This window comes from Misgurnus anguillicaudatus, chromosome 25 (genome assembly GCF_027580225.2).
Source record: "Misgurnus anguillicaudatus chromosome 25, ASM2758022v2, whole genome shotgun sequence".
Classification (NCBI taxonomy): Eukaryota; Metazoa; Chordata; class Actinopteri; order Cypriniformes; family Cobitidae; genus Misgurnus; species Misgurnus anguillicaudatus.
Genome location: NC_073361.2, coordinates 16,286,926 through 16,309,079, shown reverse-complemented (window position 1 = coordinate 16,309,079; position 22,154 = coordinate 16,286,926). Strand labels below are relative to the sequence as shown.

Sequence of the window (22,154 nt, the reverse complement as noted above, 5' to 3'; positions counted from 1 at the left end):
AGCAAGAACATCTACTAAAATAACTCCTCTAATGTGTTTTTCTGAAAGATGATGGACATGTGTGTCTCAGATTGCATGGGGGTGAGTAAATCATGGTGTAATATTGATATTTGGCTTTAAATTAATAAAATGATTATTGCAGTTTGTTTATTAAGGCTCGACCCCGCATGTAAGCCGTCTCCAAAACTTTCAACAACCATCAATGCTTGCGGCCAGCTATGAATTAAAAAGCCTGAGTCTTAGTAACACCGGAAACTTCAGCAAATGCCTGAAATTCTTGAGATGCGGAGCACAGCAGATTTCAGTTTTTAACGGTTTTAGTTCACACATCGCTGTTTAGATTCCTGAGCTCATCTTTTTAATTTCCACCGGAGTGAGTGAGGCACAACATACTGGAATTTTCACAATAGGGGAACCACGTTTACTGTATTGATGGGCAGAGGTCCTAATACCACATACAGCATTTGGGTGGGATTCTGGGGGAGTAAACAATGTAGAATTGTATGACTCATCTGTTCCATTGTAACCAAAATGCTTGTTGTAGTGAGTTGAGATGTGCGCTTCACTCGGGGGAAAATGCATCATAGGAAGAGAGGAGGTTTTCAATTGCAAAGCCTGTGTCAATAAACACACCCCTACAGCTCCAGCATTTCATAAGAGATTAATCTTCTTACTGTGATGAGTAACAATTCTCACATTTTACAAATGCAAACCTCACAAAAATTGCAAGTCTTTAAGAAATAAGTGGTTGACTTTTTTTAAGTGTGATTGGTAAACATAACTGCGTGACTAAATTCTGAATGTTATGCATTAATAAATCATAATTTTTCACTATTAGTTCCCTGAATTTCATTTACATTCATGCATTTGGCGGACACTTTCATTCTAAGTGACTTGCCATATATTTAAGCTATACATTGTGATACCATGACCTGCCAATGCAATTCTGCCAAAAGCATGACTTTTTCAAATGAATCAAGCTTATTAAATAGGTTTTAAATACATTATTGAGTAACCCATAGCAACAGACACTGGGGACATCCAGTACTCTGGACAGCCAATGGCCTTGCAGTTTTATACAAGCACAAGATGTCAATATGTCCGCCTGCAGTGCTGAAGGCATTTGAATCTGACTAATGGGCCGTGGAATGAGATTAGTGTTAATACAGAGAGAGAAATATTGACACATCAAACCCGCGCAGTTGATTGTCACATCGACTCAAGTCTATTGAAGCAGCTGCCCGCCGAGAAAATAATGAATACTTATATCACCGGAAAATCATAGCTTTGAAACAACACGAAAACAAGGCGGTTTAAATGTCATCTATCTCTCTCAGTCAACAAAAGAGTGAGTTTATCAAACACACGGATTTAAAGGCTTTAAAAAGTCAATAGCACTTAATTCCGCTGGGGGAAAATCAATATACTTTGTTTATCCTCGTAGCAAGAAAAGACTTAAAAGCTTTTTGTGGAAAAAAGACAGCAATGATTTTGGGACAAAATGTAAAAAGGACTTAATGTTAATGTCGATCTGTGATTAACAAGAAAAACAAAAAATATGTACTTCTAAATCACAACTTCTCGTCTTGCCCTAGCCGTGTGACGCACCAGTGCGACCTCACGTCGAAAGGTCAATATTGACGTCGTACAGTATGTGAAACTACAGCCCCAGTGTTTACAAGTGTGGAGAAAGAGGAACATTATGATGCTGTTGTAAGTGGAATGATACCAAGAAATGTCTTTGTGTCATTTTTTGTTTTAAATGGTCCAAAAATGACCTTTCAACCTCATTAAGGTCACGCTGGAGCGTCACACGGCTGGTGCAAGACGAGAAGTTGTGGTTTAAAACGTGAATATTTTTATGCTAGACCCTTATGCCTTGTTTGGGAAAGTTTAGAGGCCTTTGAAGCTGCATTGAAACTGCCATTTTAAACTGTAAACTGTTGGGGTCCAATAAGGTCTAATAAATTGAGAAAAATCCTGGAATGTTTTCCTCAAAAAAAACTACATTTCTTCTTGACTGAACAAAGAAAGACATTAACATCTTAGATGTTTTCCAGATTTTTTTTAAGAAAGTGGACTAATCCTTTAAGGCACCAACACTGATAATGTTTGGTAAATTATCACTGTGAAAAAAATACTGGAAATCAAACCCATGATCTTGGCATTGTAAAAAAAATGATTTGCTGGTTCAACTTAAAAAGTTACCTGTTTGCCTTATTATTTGACTTAAAAATATTAGTTGTGTAAAAATATTTAGTCCACTAATTTTAAAGGGAAACACCACCGTTTTTGTTCTTACACTGAAAAAAATTATTCATTCAATTTAATCAATTTTTTAAGGTAAGTGGTTGCAATCAATTTATCAATTTACAATTTAAGCTACATTTAAACAAACATTTTTTCTTTTGTTTTTCTAATTTTTTTTTTAAATGTAGCTTAAATAAATTGATTGTGACCACTTACCTTAAAAAAAATTTAGTAAATTGAATGAATATTTTTTCAGTGTACTTCAACTTAGATTAATTAATACATTCCTATATTTTTTCAATGCGTGCCCTTTTAATCTTTGTACAGCGTTTTGTGAATGTGTTAGCATTTAGCCTAGCCCCATTTATTCCTATGGCTCCAAACCAAATTTTATTTTGTGCCACCATACTTAATCTTCTAACTATAGTCGTAACGATTTTTAAATAGGGAGAACATGGAAGTGTTTGGTGGCTTCTAAATTCATCCCTGTTTGGATCCTAAGGAATGAATGGGGCTAGGCTAAATGCTAACACAGTCATGGGGTGCTGAACAAAGATTAAAAGTGCACGCACTGAAAAAAGATAGGTATGTATTTATTCATCAAGTTAAGGTAAGAACATAGTAAAATATTGAAAAACGGTGGTGTTTTCCTTTAACTAAAATTTTAAGGCAACCAGGAAACTTACTTTTTGCCAAGATCATGGGTTTGATTTTCAGGGAACACACAAATTAACCAAATGCTTTGAACGCACTTTTAGCACACTTTTAGTATAATCAGTAAATCTAAGAAATTTATACCAGATTTAATACCATTTAACAATCAATACACTTATAAATTTAATGTCTTCATACTGGTTCCTTTTCCCCAAACTGGCTTTCGAAAGTTTCCACACTCATGATTTGAAAGATAACAAAGATCCTCTCATTGATGTATGAGACACAGGATGTGTGTAGAGTGATTGCTTCCATCATTACCCACAGGACACACCCACAGTCTCTCTAGCATAGGAACCAACTAAGAAAACAAAACTAGTATTTTTTTTAACGAGAGTGACGTCCACTTGTCCATTGTTATGTGGTTGTTCTGAGTCTTTATTATATCATGCTAAGCAGTTGTTCGCGTGTTATACAGTAGTTGGTTTCTTATTAGCTCAAGTCAAATGTGCCTTTCAGGACATGTCTAACCTTTAGCTTTAATGATTTTTTGCCTGTGAATTGAAAATCATCTGATTCCTTAGAAAAGTAGTAGCATCTTCTATAAGAGATGAGTTGCATCACACAGTTTAATGCTAAATGAGCAAAAGTATTATCAAAATAAATTGTGTTGATGCAGATAAAATATCTTGAGTAACTAAAGGACAATGCATTACTTTGGAAGAGAACAGATCTATTTTTAATCTGCTGTGTCGCAATGGCTTGAGCGAATCCCGCATGATCGTTCATGTGTTACTGAGCCTTTAAGACCCTTTATGTATGACACAGCACAACACCATATGCTTGAGCAAATCTCCTGTGGTTTTTTAATTCACACCCATGTGTTGGCAGCAAAACAAGATACCTGTTGTGGTGTTATAACGAACTTGTGATCATTTTGATCTGAGGAGGATGTGTTCGTTTTCCTATTACTGAGCTTTGTGGTAAATTAAACAATATAGAAAGAGTGGTCTAAAAGTCTAAGATCACTGATTTACTGTTTTCTACATAATATCATCCTACATAATGTAAAAAAACATTGTGTGAAAATATAACCTTGATATCTTCTTAAAAGACAACATCACCTTTTTTATATTTTACTATGTTCTTACCTCAACTTACTTATATTTTTTCAATGCGTGCATTTCTAATCTTTGTACAGCGTTTCGTGTATGTGTTAGCATTTAGCCAAGCCCCATTCATTTCTATGGCTCCAAACAATAGTTTTATTTTGTGCCACCATACTTACTCGTGTAACTACTCATGTAACAGTCTTTAAATAGGAAAAACATGGAAGTGTTTGGTGGCTTCTAAATGCATCCCTGTTTGGATCCTAAGGAATGAATGGGGCTAGGCCAAATGCCAACACATCCACAAGGCGCCGCACAAAGACCAAAAGTGCACGCACCGAAAAAAAGATAGGCATGTATTAATTTGTCTAAGGTAAGAACATAGTAAAATATTTAAAAAAGGTGGTGTTTTCCTTTAAACTTTGATGCTCCTGATATCACAGATTATGAGACTTCAACCTGGATTTCACAGACAGGGTCACACTATGTATTTTGAATACATAAATTAAGAATATGTTTTATATACATTAAATAAATATTTAAGAATCTGCACTATTTCAGTAACACAAAACTTTTGTACAAAATATCAGGCTTTCTTGTTTCTCGTACAAGATGTTTGTTGGAAAATTGCTGGGATAACATACACTTTTGTCCATACCTGCCCCAAAATGGGCACATAATGCAAAGAAATTCTCAAATTTATATACATTTTTCAATTAAACTTATGCCAAAGAGACTTTTTTAAGATGTCAAATTAATATTTTGTCCCCCCAGAGTACATATGTGAAGTTTTAGCTCAAAATATCATATAGATAATTTATTATAACATTTTAAATTTGCCACTTTGTAGGTGTTAGCAAAATTTTGCCGTTTTTGGGTGTGTTTTTTAATATGCAAATGAGCTGATCTCTGCCCTAATGGCAGTGTCGTGGTCGGATTGTGCAGATTAATGCACGGTATTATCCCCTTCTGACATCACAGGGGGAGCCAAATTTCAATGACCTATTTTTTTCACATGATTGCAGAGAATGGTTTACCAAAACTAAGTTACTGGGTTGATCTTTTACACATTAGGTTGATACAAACACTGTCCCCTTTAATTTAAAATGTCTTACACTAACATAGCATAACATATATCAGTGGCATTGTTTTGTTTCAAGATGTATATCTGTATATCTTCAAGGAGAAAAAATGCTCATTCAACAGGTTACCTGTGACAGGTTCAAATAGTTTATTTCTACGACTCGATCGTTCGGAAAAGAGATACTGTCCAGAATGCAGTGTTTAAAAGCACTCAGTTGATGCATCAAGTCAATACAACACACAACATGGGTGTAGATGTGCTGGACAAAACTGAGGAGAGAAGAAAACGATAAGCAAACGGGAATCTGCAAAAGAGGCACAAGCGTGCAGGGTCGAATCTGTATTAAATCTGTACGTTTCGAATCTGTAATTTCTCAAGGAGCGTTATAAAATCGACTTGGATGGCTCAGATTCGCTGTGCTGTTTACCTCTAGCGTCAGTTTTATCCATATATGTGTTTACACTCGCACTATATGTTTATCTTTACCTCTGCGTATGATAATCTACAAGTCATATACATCCATATAGTTAGATGAATGCTTTATGTCAGCATATACTGGTAAGCTGGGTGACTATATATGAAGACAACAACTACGACTTCACAGCACTGGCATTGGTTAATCCTTAAATACTCAAGCATTGTTATTCATAGATTAAGAAAAAAGAAAACTATATAACTCCCCCCAAAAAATAACATACACAACTTCATTTCCCCCAATAATGTTTTGTTTGCATTAATGGCATGATATAAGCCTGTTTAAATTCATATCACTTCGAGACAAAAGATGAACATAATATTCAAACATCTATTGAATGGGGAAATTCGACATAATCACTAAAATTTCCCTTAATTTTTTTTACATTACCATGCATTACATTTTTATCTCATTTTTTTACGTTTGCTTGCTCTTTTTAATAACTCTATAGTAAATAAATGTTGTGTTAAGATAGTGTTGTCTTCACATAGACTCAAAGAATGCATTTTTTCGTCGTTTACTTGTCATGGGACACATCCACCATATTGCATGTTGACACGTGTAGAAGGATGCAGCGGCGGTCGAGGGGAGGGGCTTGTGGGCGGGGTCAGCTCCTAGACGACGGCCTTTGAATCCTTGCAGTCCTGAGCAGTGGTGCCTGAGTTAGTCGGTTTACTGTCCGTCCTCTCGGTCATACGTTTTGTTTGTCTGCAGATTAATAGGATAAAGCCATGCTATAAATATAAAATATGATTTATACAAAACTGTTATTTTTTATTATTTTACAATATTATTATTTGGTACTCATTGTCATGGATCACAAAATGTTACAGGCCATAACAATAAAACATATTTTCTGTAAAAAGTTTTTTTATATACACTGAAATGTTAACTTTGATTATAAAAATAATTAAATCTTGATATTGCTTTTGTAGACAAAAATATACATGTGCCAAACAGACTCATTTCTGTTATTAGAAAACTAAAATTTTATTTTAAAATACATTTTTTTTAAATAAACTGAATATTGAAAAAAGCAGACAATAAGAGCCCAGACAACATATGACCTCCTTAAATATACTTCCTAAAATTCATCCTTAAAGTGAAACTTCAAGAAGCTTCTTGATTTAATGACATGAGTACGATTTTGCAATTTCTAGGCAAAGGGTGACTGCACTTTAGATAATAAAATATGACCGAGCTTTTAGTCACCAACATAATTCCAACAGTTACATCTGTGTTATGCCATAGTTTGAATGAGTTTATTACTATTCTGTAATGTGGAATAAAGAAATAAAGAATGAGTAAGTGTTTCAAAACTTTTGACCGGTAGTGTAGCTGAAAATCAGGAAATTATGATTTTCAGCTATATAAGACTTTTACTTTAACTAAATAATGTCAATAAAAAGTTCTCAAACTTATTGATAAAGTTATGTAAATAAAAAGGATGTAGCCAAAGATCATTTAAAAAAAGACGTGAAAATATTAAAGGGATGTCAAAGAAGTTAATAAAAGTTTTGCAGCAGGCAGCTGTCTGTTGAATTTAATAATTTCAACATATGGTAACCTATTTCACATAGCAGATGGTAATAACTAAGTAACTGAGTGGAAATAGGTGATTTTACAGCCCCGATACTGTATGGATTCCTTAAAACTACATCATTTATTTAAGGTAATTACAAAGAAACAACACTGAGCATCACTAGAAGGATACTTTATGAGTATAGCAACACAGCTGTGAGAAATAACGTAGAAACAGGCAATTTCTGTGAAATGATTTCATTTCTTTTGAGGTAGTAACATAAAATGTTACATGTTACCATCTAAATACTACAATCACTTGGTTTTATTATAGCATAACATTTAAAAGAAACCTTCAGGCTGGTGTAATTACAGAAATATGAATTAAAATATTTATCATTACAGTAAGTACATACTCACTACAATTATTTAGTGCTGCCTCACGATTAGCCGCGACCAATCGCTTGAAGAACAAAAGCCTCTGCCTACACAATATATGTGGGTGCACTGTGTACAACAACTATGTTTATATAAATACACACACATACATGTACAATTTAATATTTATATAAAAACATTTATATTTATATATAATATAGATTATATATAAATATAAACATGTATATACACATGCAAATGTTTCTTAATTATATACATGCATGTGTGTGGGTGTATTTATACATAACAATTATTCTACACAGTGCACCAACACATCGTCGCTGTCCGATGAGAACCACGCGTGTCCGATTTTGAGATTTTTCGATGGATTGAATGTCCAGGTTCATTTCCGTATACAGTATGCTTCACATATCTAAATGGCCAATGAAAGTTGTGAAATCATGTCATCTGATTTTCACGTATATCCATTTGGTGTCAAAGCTGTCAATCATGCCGCATATCTCCCGCCCGGTGGAAGCATCTCGCCGGTCTTGTGAAGTTTCATCGAAGCTCAGCACTGGTTGCCGAATAAACATAGCCTGGTGAGACAATATCTTTCCTTCATCGAGGTAAACGTTTCCCCCCTGACGGCCGACGTACGTCTAGGAGTGACAAAATTACGGTAGGACTGTGCAAACAAAGTATCTGTCTAGCATTACCATGTCAGTGTATTGATTCATTGTCCCTTCATAGTTTGCAAGAGACATTTAATAAATGTATAATTAATATTAAATAAACTAAGCGTATTTAATAAACTAAGACGTAGGCTATTTAATAAACTGAGCGTATTCATCTGTCAATATGAAACGCGACTTGGCCATTCTAATTTATGATCGGAAGAACGCGTGTCGACCACCGTTCCTGTAAAATATGCACGTATGTCCATTTAAACTCAATTTTGGTCAAACGTGGATTATATCATTACACTGGCAAGCATATGGTTACATGTAATGATGCCGTACCAAGTATGACCACTCTTCATTCAACTGCTTTTGAAATACGGTGGTTTTTTCACTTCCTAAAAAGTAACCGTTTGGACACACGTGAGTTTCATCGGGCAGCGACGATATATTATGCAAACAAAAACTTCCACTCTGCAAACGACCAGTCGCGGCCAACCATGAGGCAGCACTACAATTATTACCATTTTATTATACCTTTAAATCAACACAATTTACATCGTTATTGTTTGGAAACTTCACAGTAATTTTCTGGATATTGCACAGTAATCACTTATAATATGTGGTTTAACAATAATATTACCATGAAAATTATGTTATATATATATTATCGCAACATACCCAGTTATTACCGATCTGTAAAGTGCAACGTCTTTTCACACAAAATATTATAAGTTGGTAAGTCCTCTAATATCTTGTGATCCACAACGAGTGTCAAATTATTAAAATAATTACAAATAAAATTGTATAATTATTTATACCACGGAGCTGTTGAATGCTTTATTTTGATTGGTTGAGAAATGTTTAACGGGTGTTGATTATTTTTCTGTAAACCGCAGCAATGTTTGTGGTAATCGTGGAATAACTGACTCTGTCGTGCCGCATTACCACGTTGGGTGTGCATTATTTTCTAATAATTCAACGGCCATCGTTTTAATTCAATACAATTCTTATGTTAAGTATTTACAATCATAATGATCTGAGTAAATTTATCTTCCAACTAATATTAGTTTTTAGGTGTTTGCCAGCCACGAAGGAAGATAATGGATATTTATATAGAACGCATAAGCACTTTTGCCATTTATCGGAGCATTAAACACTGCTCGTCCAATCAGAATTCAGAGTATTTTCAAGAAGATTTAAAACACATAACATCACATATGAAGAAACGAAGCAGTATCTCGATTGCAAATGATTTCTACTGAGATCTCATTAATTTTTCATTGTAGTCTTTTGACATGGGCAGATTTTTCTCTTTCCTCTGTGCTGTACTGAAGAGCTCAAGCCACTGTAAATAAACATATCTTTAACCTTTTCCTGCGGCACACCTACTATGAAAATATTCTTGAATGGTTTGGTGTGATTTCCTCTTTGGCGTGTCTATCATTTCCATTCTCCCATTTCATCACGGATATGACAGAGATTCATTTTTCCCACAGCAACCCCTCCGATTAGAGAGAGATAAAGATCATGCAAAGCGGTCTGTCGTGGTAAGATGTGTGGATACCACTAAAAGAAAATTCACTTTCATTATATGTGTGCATGTCTTATGAGCGATAAGCCTGGCGCTGTACGATATATGTGTATAATCCTGTTGTAGTGCAGTTTTCAGATGATGACATTTAAAGGACAAATGTGTTGACATACTTCCACTGAAACAGGAAGTTAGGGGAAATTTGAAAGGGGTTAACACGTATTTCTAAATGTGGGTAAAATAATCTGGATTTTGAGTCCATATTAAAATCTTTAGTATGAGATGTTTGTAAGATGTTGCAGTCTTTGTGTCAGATGAAACATTATGAGACGCAGGAGACTTAACCAAAAGTTTCCATTTGCTCCTCATTTATTCTCATTGAAGTCAAGGAGATATAATTGAGATCTTGTTAGTGATTTCTGTGTGCAATTAAAGAATTACTAACGGCTGGTGACTAAACAATCCCAGTTTATGCACAAATCGAGCCTTAACTTTAGCGAAGTATGCGAGGAGCAACACATGGCAAGCATTTCAAGACATGACAATTTGTAAATATTTAAAATGGAAAGAAGCATAAAAATCAGATCCACTTTGTGAAGTCATCTTTAGGATCGCATAACAGTTTACACAGCCTCCAGCACTTCTGTCTTTTATATAACCCAACCCATTTCTCGTGGTCTGGGAGTCATTTACATATCTGATTGGTTGATAAAATGAAGGTGTTAGGTGTGGTGCTTGTACTTACAGCTCTGTCTGCACATACATGTCACATGATCCATTTTCTACCTTGATTGGTCCGTCCACCGGGTCCAGTCCTTGTTCTGACAGCTGTTTCAAGGCACTAAGGGCTGCCTGTGTGAGGTAAGGAAACAGATGGCTTTGAGCGAGGGAACATAACTCACCTCAGCTGCTTTTTAAATAACACTTACTATCAGAAACCCGAGACTGACAGGACGCTTTCTGCTCTTTTGTTTTGTTTGGCTTCTTCCAGTTCTCTGTTTATCTAGCGTTTATCTAACGTTATTATAGGTCAACAATTTCAGGCATGCGTTTCCGCCAGCCGGCTTGTCAGATTTACATCACCGCTCGGCCACGTTACGGGTCGATATGCAAAAAATTACCAATAAATCAACCGTGAGGACAAAGTGTGCTGGAATGATAACTGATAATAACTCAGGTGTAACTGATATGCTGTTTGCCTCTAAAAAGTCACAGATATTAGCAAAAAAAGTTTGTTCAGACACTGACTTGATGAAACTTAAGACTATATTTTATATTCTTAAAATTATAAAAATACATTATCACTCGCCACCTCTAAAGCCATCTGTCTTAAATACTTGTATGTTGTATTATATAATGTGGAGTAATACAAAATGGGGATTGGTGTGTTAATTTATTTTAAGCATTTTGAAATACTATGTAGTAATATTTTGTATATGCCACTAAACTGATGTTGGCCTCATGAAGTTCCTCTACTGTGTGACAATTAACCTTCTTTAAATTGCACTTCCTTAAATTCTACCTACTTCCATTCTGTAATAATTATTAACAAATACAAAGATTGTAACAAATAATAATTCAGTAATTCATCTTATAGAATGTGGACTGTACATTTTTTTTAATTGCACCTTATGAACTATAAAGGGAGCCGATTGTTATATTGAGAGAAACAGGCCTTAATGGCATTAAATGTAGCATTAATAAAAGGAAGCACACAAGTTTTTGGCCCGCAGTTGGAGTTTATAGACTGACACATCTCCCATGCTTTCAAAACTCTGACAGAACATGATAGTAGGCATGTCGACTTCTGCTCTCTGTCACACAGTTTCTAAACCCTTTTCAGCAACTCTGAATAAAATTACCTAGATTGAAAGTCATGGCTTAAGAAAGAGAAGGAGAGAGAGAGAGAGACTGGTGTGGAGGGGTGCAAGGGAGACCCTCACAATGACAGAAGTGGGTTGAGAATTGGCAGATGCACCTGGTTGTCTGAGCTGATGCTCTATACAGCATCCTGCCAATGAGCACCAGATGTTCTACATGGGACGCAGGAACCATGACATATTTCTCACAGCTGACAGCTTATTCCCACTAAACCTACCACCCCCAGACCCAAAAACTACACGCACGCAGATGTGGGTGCATTCCTCTCCCTGAATAATCAGTATTTGGCTGGATAAAATAACGTCAGCTTGTTCTGTGTGCGTATGCATCAAGTGTTACCCATCACACGATTACAATAACACGTCCATCGAATGTTGCCCATCACACAATCACAGGTCCATCAAACGTTACCCATAACAAGATCACATGCAGATCCATCAAATGTTACCCATAACATGATCACATGTAGATCCATCAAAGGTTACCCATCACATGGTCATGATAACAGGGCTATCAAATGTTACACAGCACATTGTTACAATCACAGATCCATCAGATGTTACCTATCACACTTTCACATGCAGATCCATTTAATGTTACTCATCATATGATCACAAACACAGATCCATCAAATGTTACCCATCACATGGTCATAATCACAGGTCCGTCAAATGTTACCCATCACACTATCATAATCACAGATAAATAAAATGTTATCCATAACACAATCACATGTAGCAGATCTATTAAATGTTACTCATCACACGATCACAATCACAGATCCATCAAATGTTACCAATCACATTGTCATAGTCACAGATCTGTCAAATGTTATCCATAACACAATCACATGTAGCAGATCCATTAAATGTTACCCATCACACGATCACAATCACAGATCCATCAAATGTTACCCATCAAATGGTCATAATCACAGGTCTGTCAAATGTTACCCATCACACTATCATGATCACAGATAAATAAAATGTTATCCATAACACAAGCACATGTAGCAGATCCATTAAATGTTACCCATCACATGATCACAATCACAGATCCATCAAATGTTACCCATCACATGGTCATAATCACAGGTCCGTCAAATGTTACCCAGCACATTGTTACAATCACAGATCCATCAGATGTAACCAATCACACTTTCACATGCAGATCCATCATATGTTACCCATCAAATGGTCATAATCACAGGTTTGTCAAATGTTACCCATCACACTATCATGATCACAGATAAATAAAATTTTATCCATAACACAATCACATGTAGCAGATCCATTAAATGTTACCCATCACACGATCACAATCACAGATCCATCAAATGTTACCCATCACATGGTCATAATCACCATGTGCCATCGCGCCAACTAAATTCAAAATGTACCACGCGCTATGATGTGCTTCCTGAACATTGAACAACGGTCCGTGTGAATCAGATCTCGGCACGTGGAATTTAACTAGGCTTCGAAGCAGAATTTTTGACTCGAGGAATTTTTTGAATTGAGTAAATCGAGTAACTCGATGAATTGGTTCAGCCCTAATCACAGATAAATAAAATGTTATCCATAACACAATCACATGCAGATCCATCAAATGTTACCCATCACACTATCACAATCACAGATAAAAAAAATGTTATCCATAACACAATCACATGCAGATCCATCAAATATTACCCATCACATGATCACAAACACAGATCCATCAAATGTTACCAAGCACATGGTCATAATCACAGGTCCGTCAAATGTAACCCATCACACTATAACGATCACAGATAAATAAAATGTTATCCATAACACAATCACATGCAGATCCATTAAATGTTACCCATCGCACAATCACAACCACAGATCCATCAGATGTTACCCATCACACTATCACAATCACAGATAAATAAAATGTTATCCATAACACAATCGCATGCAGATCCATCAAATGTTACCCATCACACTATAACAACACAGATAAATAAAATGTTATCCATAACACAATCACATGCAGATCCATCAAATGTTACCCATCACACTATAACAACACAGATAAATAAAATGGTATCCATAACACAATCCCATGCAGATCCATCAAATATTACCCATCACATGATCACAAACACAGATCCATCAAATGTTACCAAGCACATGGTCATAATCACAGGTCCGTCAAACAGTGGCGGTTCTACACGGAGGCCAAGGGTGGCTTGTGCCTCTGTAGACAAGTCCCTGGCCACCCCTGTGGCCACCCCGTGCTGACCAAATAAAAAAGTATACATTTATTTTGATTTTACACGCGAGCGCCAAAAGCGGAACTAATCCGACGCACAACGTTCTTAACGGGCAAATTAGAGCGGCGCACCCAACCACTGTAGCTGGTTGCGGGTGCTGCTCAGCGAGTGTCTCAATTCGTTCCCAATTTTCCGATGTTGAGAATGTGTATGCAGGTTTGGGCACTGGTAAGGACTCTAGCTCACTTCACATTGGGACACTGTTCACTTGTTCTCCTGTGACGTGGCTGCTTAAGCGCGGTGATCATTCACAGCTGTTACTCATCAACAACCGGCAAAACCAACATCTCGCTAATTTTTTAAAGTTTACACATTGTAAAAAGCGAGGTAATTATGCTCTTAAATACACGTGCATAAAATTGGAGGAATATAATTAAATGTGTCATATAAAAATGTTTACAATTTAAAATAAATATTATTTTAAATACTGATTAGATTGTGGTCCCTAACTGTCTAGCAATGTGTGTTTATATGTAAACTGAAACAAACGTTTGTCTTGGAAAAAGTTTGCATTTCATAAAGTTTATTGAGTAGGCTCTCATGATTTTCGGTTGGGGGGCTTTAGAAAAGAGCCAAGCTCCCCTTTTGCACCTGCACTCACTCTTGTATTAAATAAAGATTTATATGACTTTAAAGTAAGATAAAGTTTATGGGGCAGTTTCCCGAAAAGGGATTAGACTAGTCCTAGACTAAAATAAATGTAAGAGCTGTCCAAACTGAAAACAACTTGGAATGCCATATCTTAAAATACATCAGTGCCCTTTGTTTTGCTTCAAAATGCACACAAGTAATGTTTTTAGTAAGGCATGTTTGTTAAAACTAGTTATATTTCCTAATTAAACTAAGGCCTAGTCCTGTCTTAAACTAATTCCTGTAACCGCCCCTATAATCTTTAAATATAATTTCTTGACATTTTTTTATGTGCCCCTATGGTAAAACACTGGCCCCTCCTTGGCCCCCCTAGTGAAATTTGTCTAGAACCGCCACTGCCATCAAATGTTACCCATCACACTATAACGATCACAGATAAATAAAATGTTATCCATAACACAATCACATGCAGATCCATTAAATGTTACCCATCGCACAATCACAACCACAGATCCATCAGATGTTACCCATCACACTATCACAATCACAGATAAATAAAATGTTATCCATAACACAACCACATGCAGATCCGTTAAATGTCACCCATCACACTATCACAATCACAGATAAATAAAATGTTATCCATAACACAACCACATGCAGATCCGTTAAATGTTACCCATCACACTATCACAATCACAGATAAATAAAATGTTGTCCATAACACAATCACATGCAGATCCGTCAAATGTTACCCATCACACTATCACAATCACAGATAAATAAAATGTTATCCATAACACAATCACATGCAGATTCGTCAAATGTTACCCATCACACTATAGCGATCACAGATAAATAAAATGTTATCCATAACACAATCACATGCAGATCCATTAAATGTTACCCATCACACAATCACAGATCCATCAGATGTTATCCATCACACTATCACAATCACAGGTAAATAAAATGTTATCCATAACACAATCACATGCAGATCCATCAAATGTTACCCATCACATGATCACAATCACAGATCCATCAGATGTTACCCATAACACAATCGCATGCAGATCCAACAAATGTTACCCATCACACTATCACAATCACAGATAAATAAAATGTTATCCATAACACAATCGCATGCAGATCCATCAAATGTTACCCATCCATCACATGGTCACAATAACAAGTCCGTCAAATGTTACCCATAACACGATCACATGCAGATCCATCAAATGTTACCCATCACATGATCACAATCACAGATTCATCAAATGTTACCCATAACACGATCACATGCAGATCCATCAAATGTTACTCATATGTTACTCATAATATGGTCACATTTAAAGATCCATCAAATGTTATCCTTAACATGATTACAATCACAGCTAAAATTTAAAGAGATACATTTGTTACAGATCATATTATCACAGAGCCATCATGTCAGGTTTTTAAACACCCAAGGCATAACTAAGTGTATGAGTTTACTATTAATATTGTGTGCTTTGCATATAATTACATCAAGTTGTTTCTGCAAACAAATTGCTGTTAGGCATTTGTAATGAGATGTTTTGATATCTAATTCCATTACAGTCAATACTCATTGACAATTATGTTTTCAGAGAACATACTCTCTAAGAAGGGCTCCCTGGCTGCTTCCCATTGCTAACATATATGAAGCCTTAGTAATTAATCCAATCATTCTTTAGATCCTTAACGAAAATCTGCACCTCTCTGACTCAACACTGTAACGAATATTCCATCATGCTAATGTGAAGATAAATGGAGATACACCAGCCAAAGAAAATGATATTAGTGTTGTACATGACTAGTGCATTTATACTGGGAAAATCTGCAAGAACGACACTCAAACAACTGCAAAGTTAAAAGTGATGTCATTTTGCAGGTCAACGCTTTATACATTAAACCGACAGGCAGACATGCTACACCACAAATATTCATCCATTTAAAGAGCACTCTGGGGTTTTTATGTGTGGAATGTCTTATCAAGTCGTGAAATCTTTGGAAAAACTGAGCTCTTATCTATAATGGAACATATTGTACGGCTTATAGCCAGTTACCCAGCGTATGCATGTAAATTCCCAGGAACATTTGGACTGGTTATAAATCAGCTTTAAATTAAATTTGTTTTGGTGATTGATGACAAGCGTTTGCAAGGCTCAATAAGGAGCACATTTTTCAACCAGGAAATTGTTCAAAATTCCGGACAATAATTGAAAGGCATTTCGACTTTTCCTGGTAATGTACAGTTCTCAGGATCGCAATGAAAGACGCCGCGCAGAAACGACTTCCTGAATGCAGCATAAATCATCCAGAAGAAAAACTTAATGCTCTGCTTGTTGACTTCAACATGCATTTAATTTACATCAGGGAACATATTCAGGTTCTTCTATGGCCACGTTTGGCCCTGTGGACTCACTGGTTGATTTAATTTGTCCAATAACAACCACATGCGTTACAGACAAATAATACCAAGGTCAAATAACCGTATTAAACGCATAATTTGAATGCACTCAAAGGTATTTTGGATAAAAGTGTCTCCCAGATGCATTAACGTGAAAATATGAAAGGGGAACACAAAAATGAGTTCTGACTTTTACAGTATGGTGGTCGAACCAACTTGCTTTTCAAGACTTCTGTGCTTTCGAATCGACGACAAATGAGGTCTGAGACATCGACGTGCAGCTTGGGCTCTTGATGAATCTGATGCAGATGCGTCTACATTACAAAGCCTATAATTCATCCTCTCCTGTGGCCAATAAATTGCAATCACAGGAGCGATTACCGGTGTTGTGCATGCACGCCATTACAGTCTCTGAGTAAATAAGCAGCATACAGCTGTTTTTGCGCTGCCAGACAAAGAAAATGAATCAGCCGCGGGAGACGAGCTTGCGATAAAGGCCCGCCGGTCCATCACCAAACAGCAGATAAATACCTGCCTATCTATTGTAACAACACTCAATTACATCATTATTTTTCTAATGAGATAGAGCGAGCCCACCGAAGCAAGATGTGCTGATATCAACAGGGCTGAAATATGTTTAGTCTAGACCCCCAACCTGGAAGTGCTCAATCTCCGCCATTGAGAACATCAGATGAGAAGGGGACCCTGGATGAGACCTCCCCCCCACACTTTAGATAACACGCCACCACTCGGCACAGGCCAAATTGATAAATCTTGACGATCGCTACTTTGCACGTTGCATTCATCAACTCGCCGCTGGATTCAAATGAAAGAGGAAAAACTAATGCGGAATGTGTCAAGGCTAAATATCTCCGAGCGGGCTAAAAGGCAGAGGAGAAAGATGGACGGAGAGTTTTGTCAAAGGACAGTGAGGAATCATTTTTCTAAGCTGCTTTAATGGTTTGCCTGATTGCATTTTCATTTCCTTCACTGCCTTGACTAAACAGTGGCTCTTTCCCAAGAGACGACTCCTTGCCTCTGAGACCAATTTGCGGGCTGGGAGGGCGTTGATGGATCGACAGGCCAAGCACCTCTATCGACCTGGCTCTCGCAGGGGGGGCATCCAACAAGGATAACATGGAAGCCTTCGAGATGAAGTGTAGGGAAACTGACAGCCTATCATTCACAGAAAGCAGATAGAAGGCTTTAACTAACACTCTCTTTTTAGTGGCTCCCCGTAGCAACATTGAGGAGCAATTCACTAAGGGTTAATAGTGCCCACCGATTATAATTGAACGCTGACTTGGTGCAAACATGCCTGCAAAATTAGTGACAAATGCAATTTGTATGGACTCTTGCAGTCCGGTTCTGAGTGGACAAAAAAGACTAACATGATTCTTGGCATACTTTTTGGTAATGTAAAACATTTAAAGGAACATTCCACTTTTTTGAAATTACGCTCATTTTCCAACTCCTTTTTCTAAAAGTTGCAATTTTCTAGGCAGACGTGACCAGGAAGTATACTCTCAAACTGGCGCAACAATCAGTGACTTTGCTGATGTAACATAGCTGCGGCAGGCGTAGTTATATTACACACTGCCTGAAATAGTCCCCTTGGTTACTTTTAATAGTAGGGGACTATTTTCGGAGTGTGCGTAATATCACTACACCTGCTGCAGCCATGTTACATCAGCAAAGTTCTTGATTATTATGGCAGAATGAGAGTATAGTACCTAACCATATCTGCCTAGAAAATCACAACTTTGAATTTTCTGTCGGTCATAGTACATGATGTAACTACAGAGGAGTATTATATAGGAAAAATATCTAAACTCTTTGGTTATTTTTTAGGTGCGATGCTAATGGTCTAATTAGATTCAATGGATTGTGCAAAGCTATGCTAAAAGTGCTAGCGCCAGACCCGGAGATCAGCTGAATGGATTCCAAAATGGTAAGAATCAAATGTTTAACTCTAGGGGAGCTGGAAAATGAGCATATTTCCAAAAAAGTGGAATGCCCCTTTAATCTATCATAGACTGAGCACATAATTGTCTCTTTAAAATTCAGAACGTGCACGCTACTTGATCGCATATTTTTACTATACACCTGGTTATAATTGTTACAATCTCCTCTACGTCATTTGTTGAATTACTGCTGCCATGATTGACAGAAAATGTACACAAAGATCCCTTTAAAATAAAGTCATGTGCAATAATATCTTGTTACTAGGAGTGTAACAATACAGTACATCAATATGGGCCGATACATCAATTTTATTTCTAACGATCTGATGCATAGATGCCATACGTAAGAAATCGATTTGAGGTACTTTTATTTTGACACTCTCCACATCCTCATTCCTTGACGTAACGTCCATCTACACAATTCCGCCAAAGCGCACATTTTTGTTTATTTTCATCTTCTAGCATCAGCAAGTGAATGCGATGCAGCAACAAAGCGGTTGTAGAAGTGAAAAAACAACAGAAAAGAAAAGGTACAGAAGACGAGCGTGTGTTTAGCACTGATATCGAAATCAGGAAATTAATAAAATCGTTATCGCATTGAAGAAGTGGTCGATGTATGGGAAAAAATCTCATTGCTGGCGAAGAAAATCGGTTTTGTATCAAATTGTAATGAACTGCCCGATATCATATATTTATATTATATTTTGGAAAATAGCTCACAAATGACTCATTTTATTTTGCGTTTATGATGTTTATGGTCATTTTCAAAGCTTGACAGTCCCTGGTTCATTTTTAATCTACACTGTAAAAAAATTCCGTAGAAATTGCAGCTGGGTTCACGGTAATTTACCGTAGATTTACATTTATGTTATTTACTGGCAATAGTTTGTTCAAAGTTAAATGAACATTGAACATTTACAGGTCTTTGTCTTTACAGAGTAAAACTAAAAAAACAGCATCAAGCAAAACATTTTGGAAAACAAAATCTGAAGCAAAAACAGAAAAAGGTTGATTATGATTTCTGGTTCCCAGAATGCTTTGCGTGAGGCTGTTATTGTATAGTTTTATTCTGTAAAGATAAAGACTTGTTAATATTTAAAATGTATTTAGCTTTGAACAAACTCTTGCTAGTGAGTAACATAAACGCAAATCTACGGCAAATTTCCGGCAACCCAGCTGCAATAACATTGTAATTTCTACGGAATTTTTTTTACAGTGTATGCAAAAGAGCACTGAGGCACAACCTCTACATTTAATGAAATAAAACCAAGTAGGTTTAAATACACAAGGTTGAGAATTATCAGTTTTGGCTGAGCCTTTAAACTGCATAAATGTTTTTGATTTTGTGAATACTTGGAAGTCGTATCCTAAAACCTTTGTACTGGCTAGAAGGAACATTTGCAAGATGGGCGTAGCAGTCAAGTTATTAGACCTGATCATCTCTCTTGTTTTTACTGGGTCGAGATAAAGCCCTGGGCTCAAACTGTCATCTGGTCAACCAGTGATTTTTTCCCATGGTTCCCACCGAACCTCATCCGCGGCCCAATCCAAGAGCATCAGTCCCGGCCTCCTGCTGGCCTTTGATCGCCATTTCATCATTTGTTTTTTTTGCCACCTCATCTCTATGTAACATGCTGCTGCAGACACAGGCCATTTAGCCCTCCATTAAGCAGTGACGATGAGGAACCGCTCGCTGCGTCTTTGGCAGCACTATAAACAAGAGCACAATCTGAAACGCAATCAAACACTCCGCAGGTGTACACACAGACACAACCACTTTCTCTCTGCCTCGCCCTCCAATACCAGTGAGCTTTTTCCCTAACTGTCCAACAGATGGGTTTCGGAGCCATCCAAACTCGTGTGAGCAATGGAAACACAAATCCTGGTCTTTGTTTTATTTATTACCCAACTTCATAGGTTGTTGACATCAAAAGAGACAGCACAGCTTTCTCATCAAATCCCTAATACCACTGGATCACAGCTAAAGGGAAGAATTAAAATTTATGGATAACCTGTGGCATAGAGGCTCTGACGTATTTAATCCTAGACTAAACAAACCTTACAGCTTTGTAGGGAAGGAAACTGGAAAAAAGACGATGTTAACGGAACAGCTCATAAAAAAGGAAAATTCTGTCATTTACATGTCTTCAAGTTGTTACAAACCTTAAGAATATAATCCAGTATGACTTTTTTTGATCAGGGAAACACAATGAAAGGATTTTTAAAGAATGTACGACTCAAATCTTTCATGGCCTGAAATATTGTCCATTTTCTTTACGCTCCAAGGAAAACTAAAATGGATATACAGATTATCATTAAATGCCAGTATGACATCAGAAAACTTGGCGTATAGTTGACCGGATCAGTTAAATATCTATAAGAAAATGCTATACTCTGATTGTTGACATAAATTATCAAGATTTTTATGATTAGCACTAAATGACATCATGACTTCAGAAAACTTGGCATATTGGGTGAGTCATCTGGATCAGTCGTATGGAGACTCTTGTGGTACTTTTGAAGCTTGACAGCTCCTGATCGTATTTCATTAAAAATCACAATTTTCTTTTAAATTTCCCCGTTTGTTGTTTCACAGACACAGAAAGTCATATACACTGTTAGAAATAATGGTCAAAATATGTACCCAAGCTATCACCGGTGCAGCACCGTTTAAAAAGGTCCTAATATGTAGCATGAGGTACAGATATGTATACATTTGTATACATTTTTTTTTTCATGTATACTTTAAAGGGACACTCCACTTTATTTGAAAATATGCCCTTTTCCAGCGTTCCTAAAGTTAAACATTTGATTTTTACTGTTTTGGAATCCATTCAGGTGATCTCCTGGTCTGGCGGTACCACTTTTAGCATAGCTTAGCATAATCCATTGAATCTGATTAGACCATTAGCATCGCGCTTAAAAAATAACCAAAGAGTTTTAAGTTTTTTACTATTTAAAACTTGACCCTTCTGTAGTTACATCGTGTACTAAGACCGACAGAAAATTAAAAGTTGTGATTTGCTAGGCCGATACGTCTAGGAATTATACTCTTAAGGCGTAATAATCAAAGACTTTGCTGCCGTAACATGGCTGCAGGAGGCGCAATGATATTACGCAGCACCTGAAAATAGTCCCCTTAGTAACTTAGGACTATTTTCGGGCACTGCGTAATATCATTATGCCTCCTGCAGCCATGTTATGGCAGCAAAGTCTTTGATTATTAGAACTCTAATGCTGTGTTTACACCAAGCGCATTTCAGGCGTCAAAATCCCATCTACCGCTCCTAGTTTGCCGCT

The 22,154-nt window shown here is 36.7% G+C and overlaps 1 protein-coding gene across 2 annotated transcripts in view; it reads right to left on the bottom strand.

Annotated features, from left to right (window-relative positions):
• Positions 1 to 5,220: 5,220 nt before the first annotated feature.
• Positions 5,221 to 22,154, bottom strand: part of stau2 (staufen double-stranded RNA binding protein 2) — a 132,302-nt gene continuing 115,368 nt past the window's right edge. Inside the window, exons 14-15 of one of the 2 annotated variants that reach the window (XM_055181359.2) lie at positions 10,431 to 10,537; positions 5,221 to 6,280 (exon numbers count right to left, since the gene is read on the bottom strand). In XM_055181359.2, coding sequence (XP_055037334.1) covers positions 6,187 to 6,280; positions 10,431 to 10,537 — 201 coding nt within the window. In that variant the 3' untranslated portion in view covers positions 5,221 to 6,186. The remainder of the gene's footprint in view (positions 6,281 to 10,430; positions 10,538 to 22,154) is intronic. The other variant, XM_055181361.2, reaches the window with a different exon arrangement.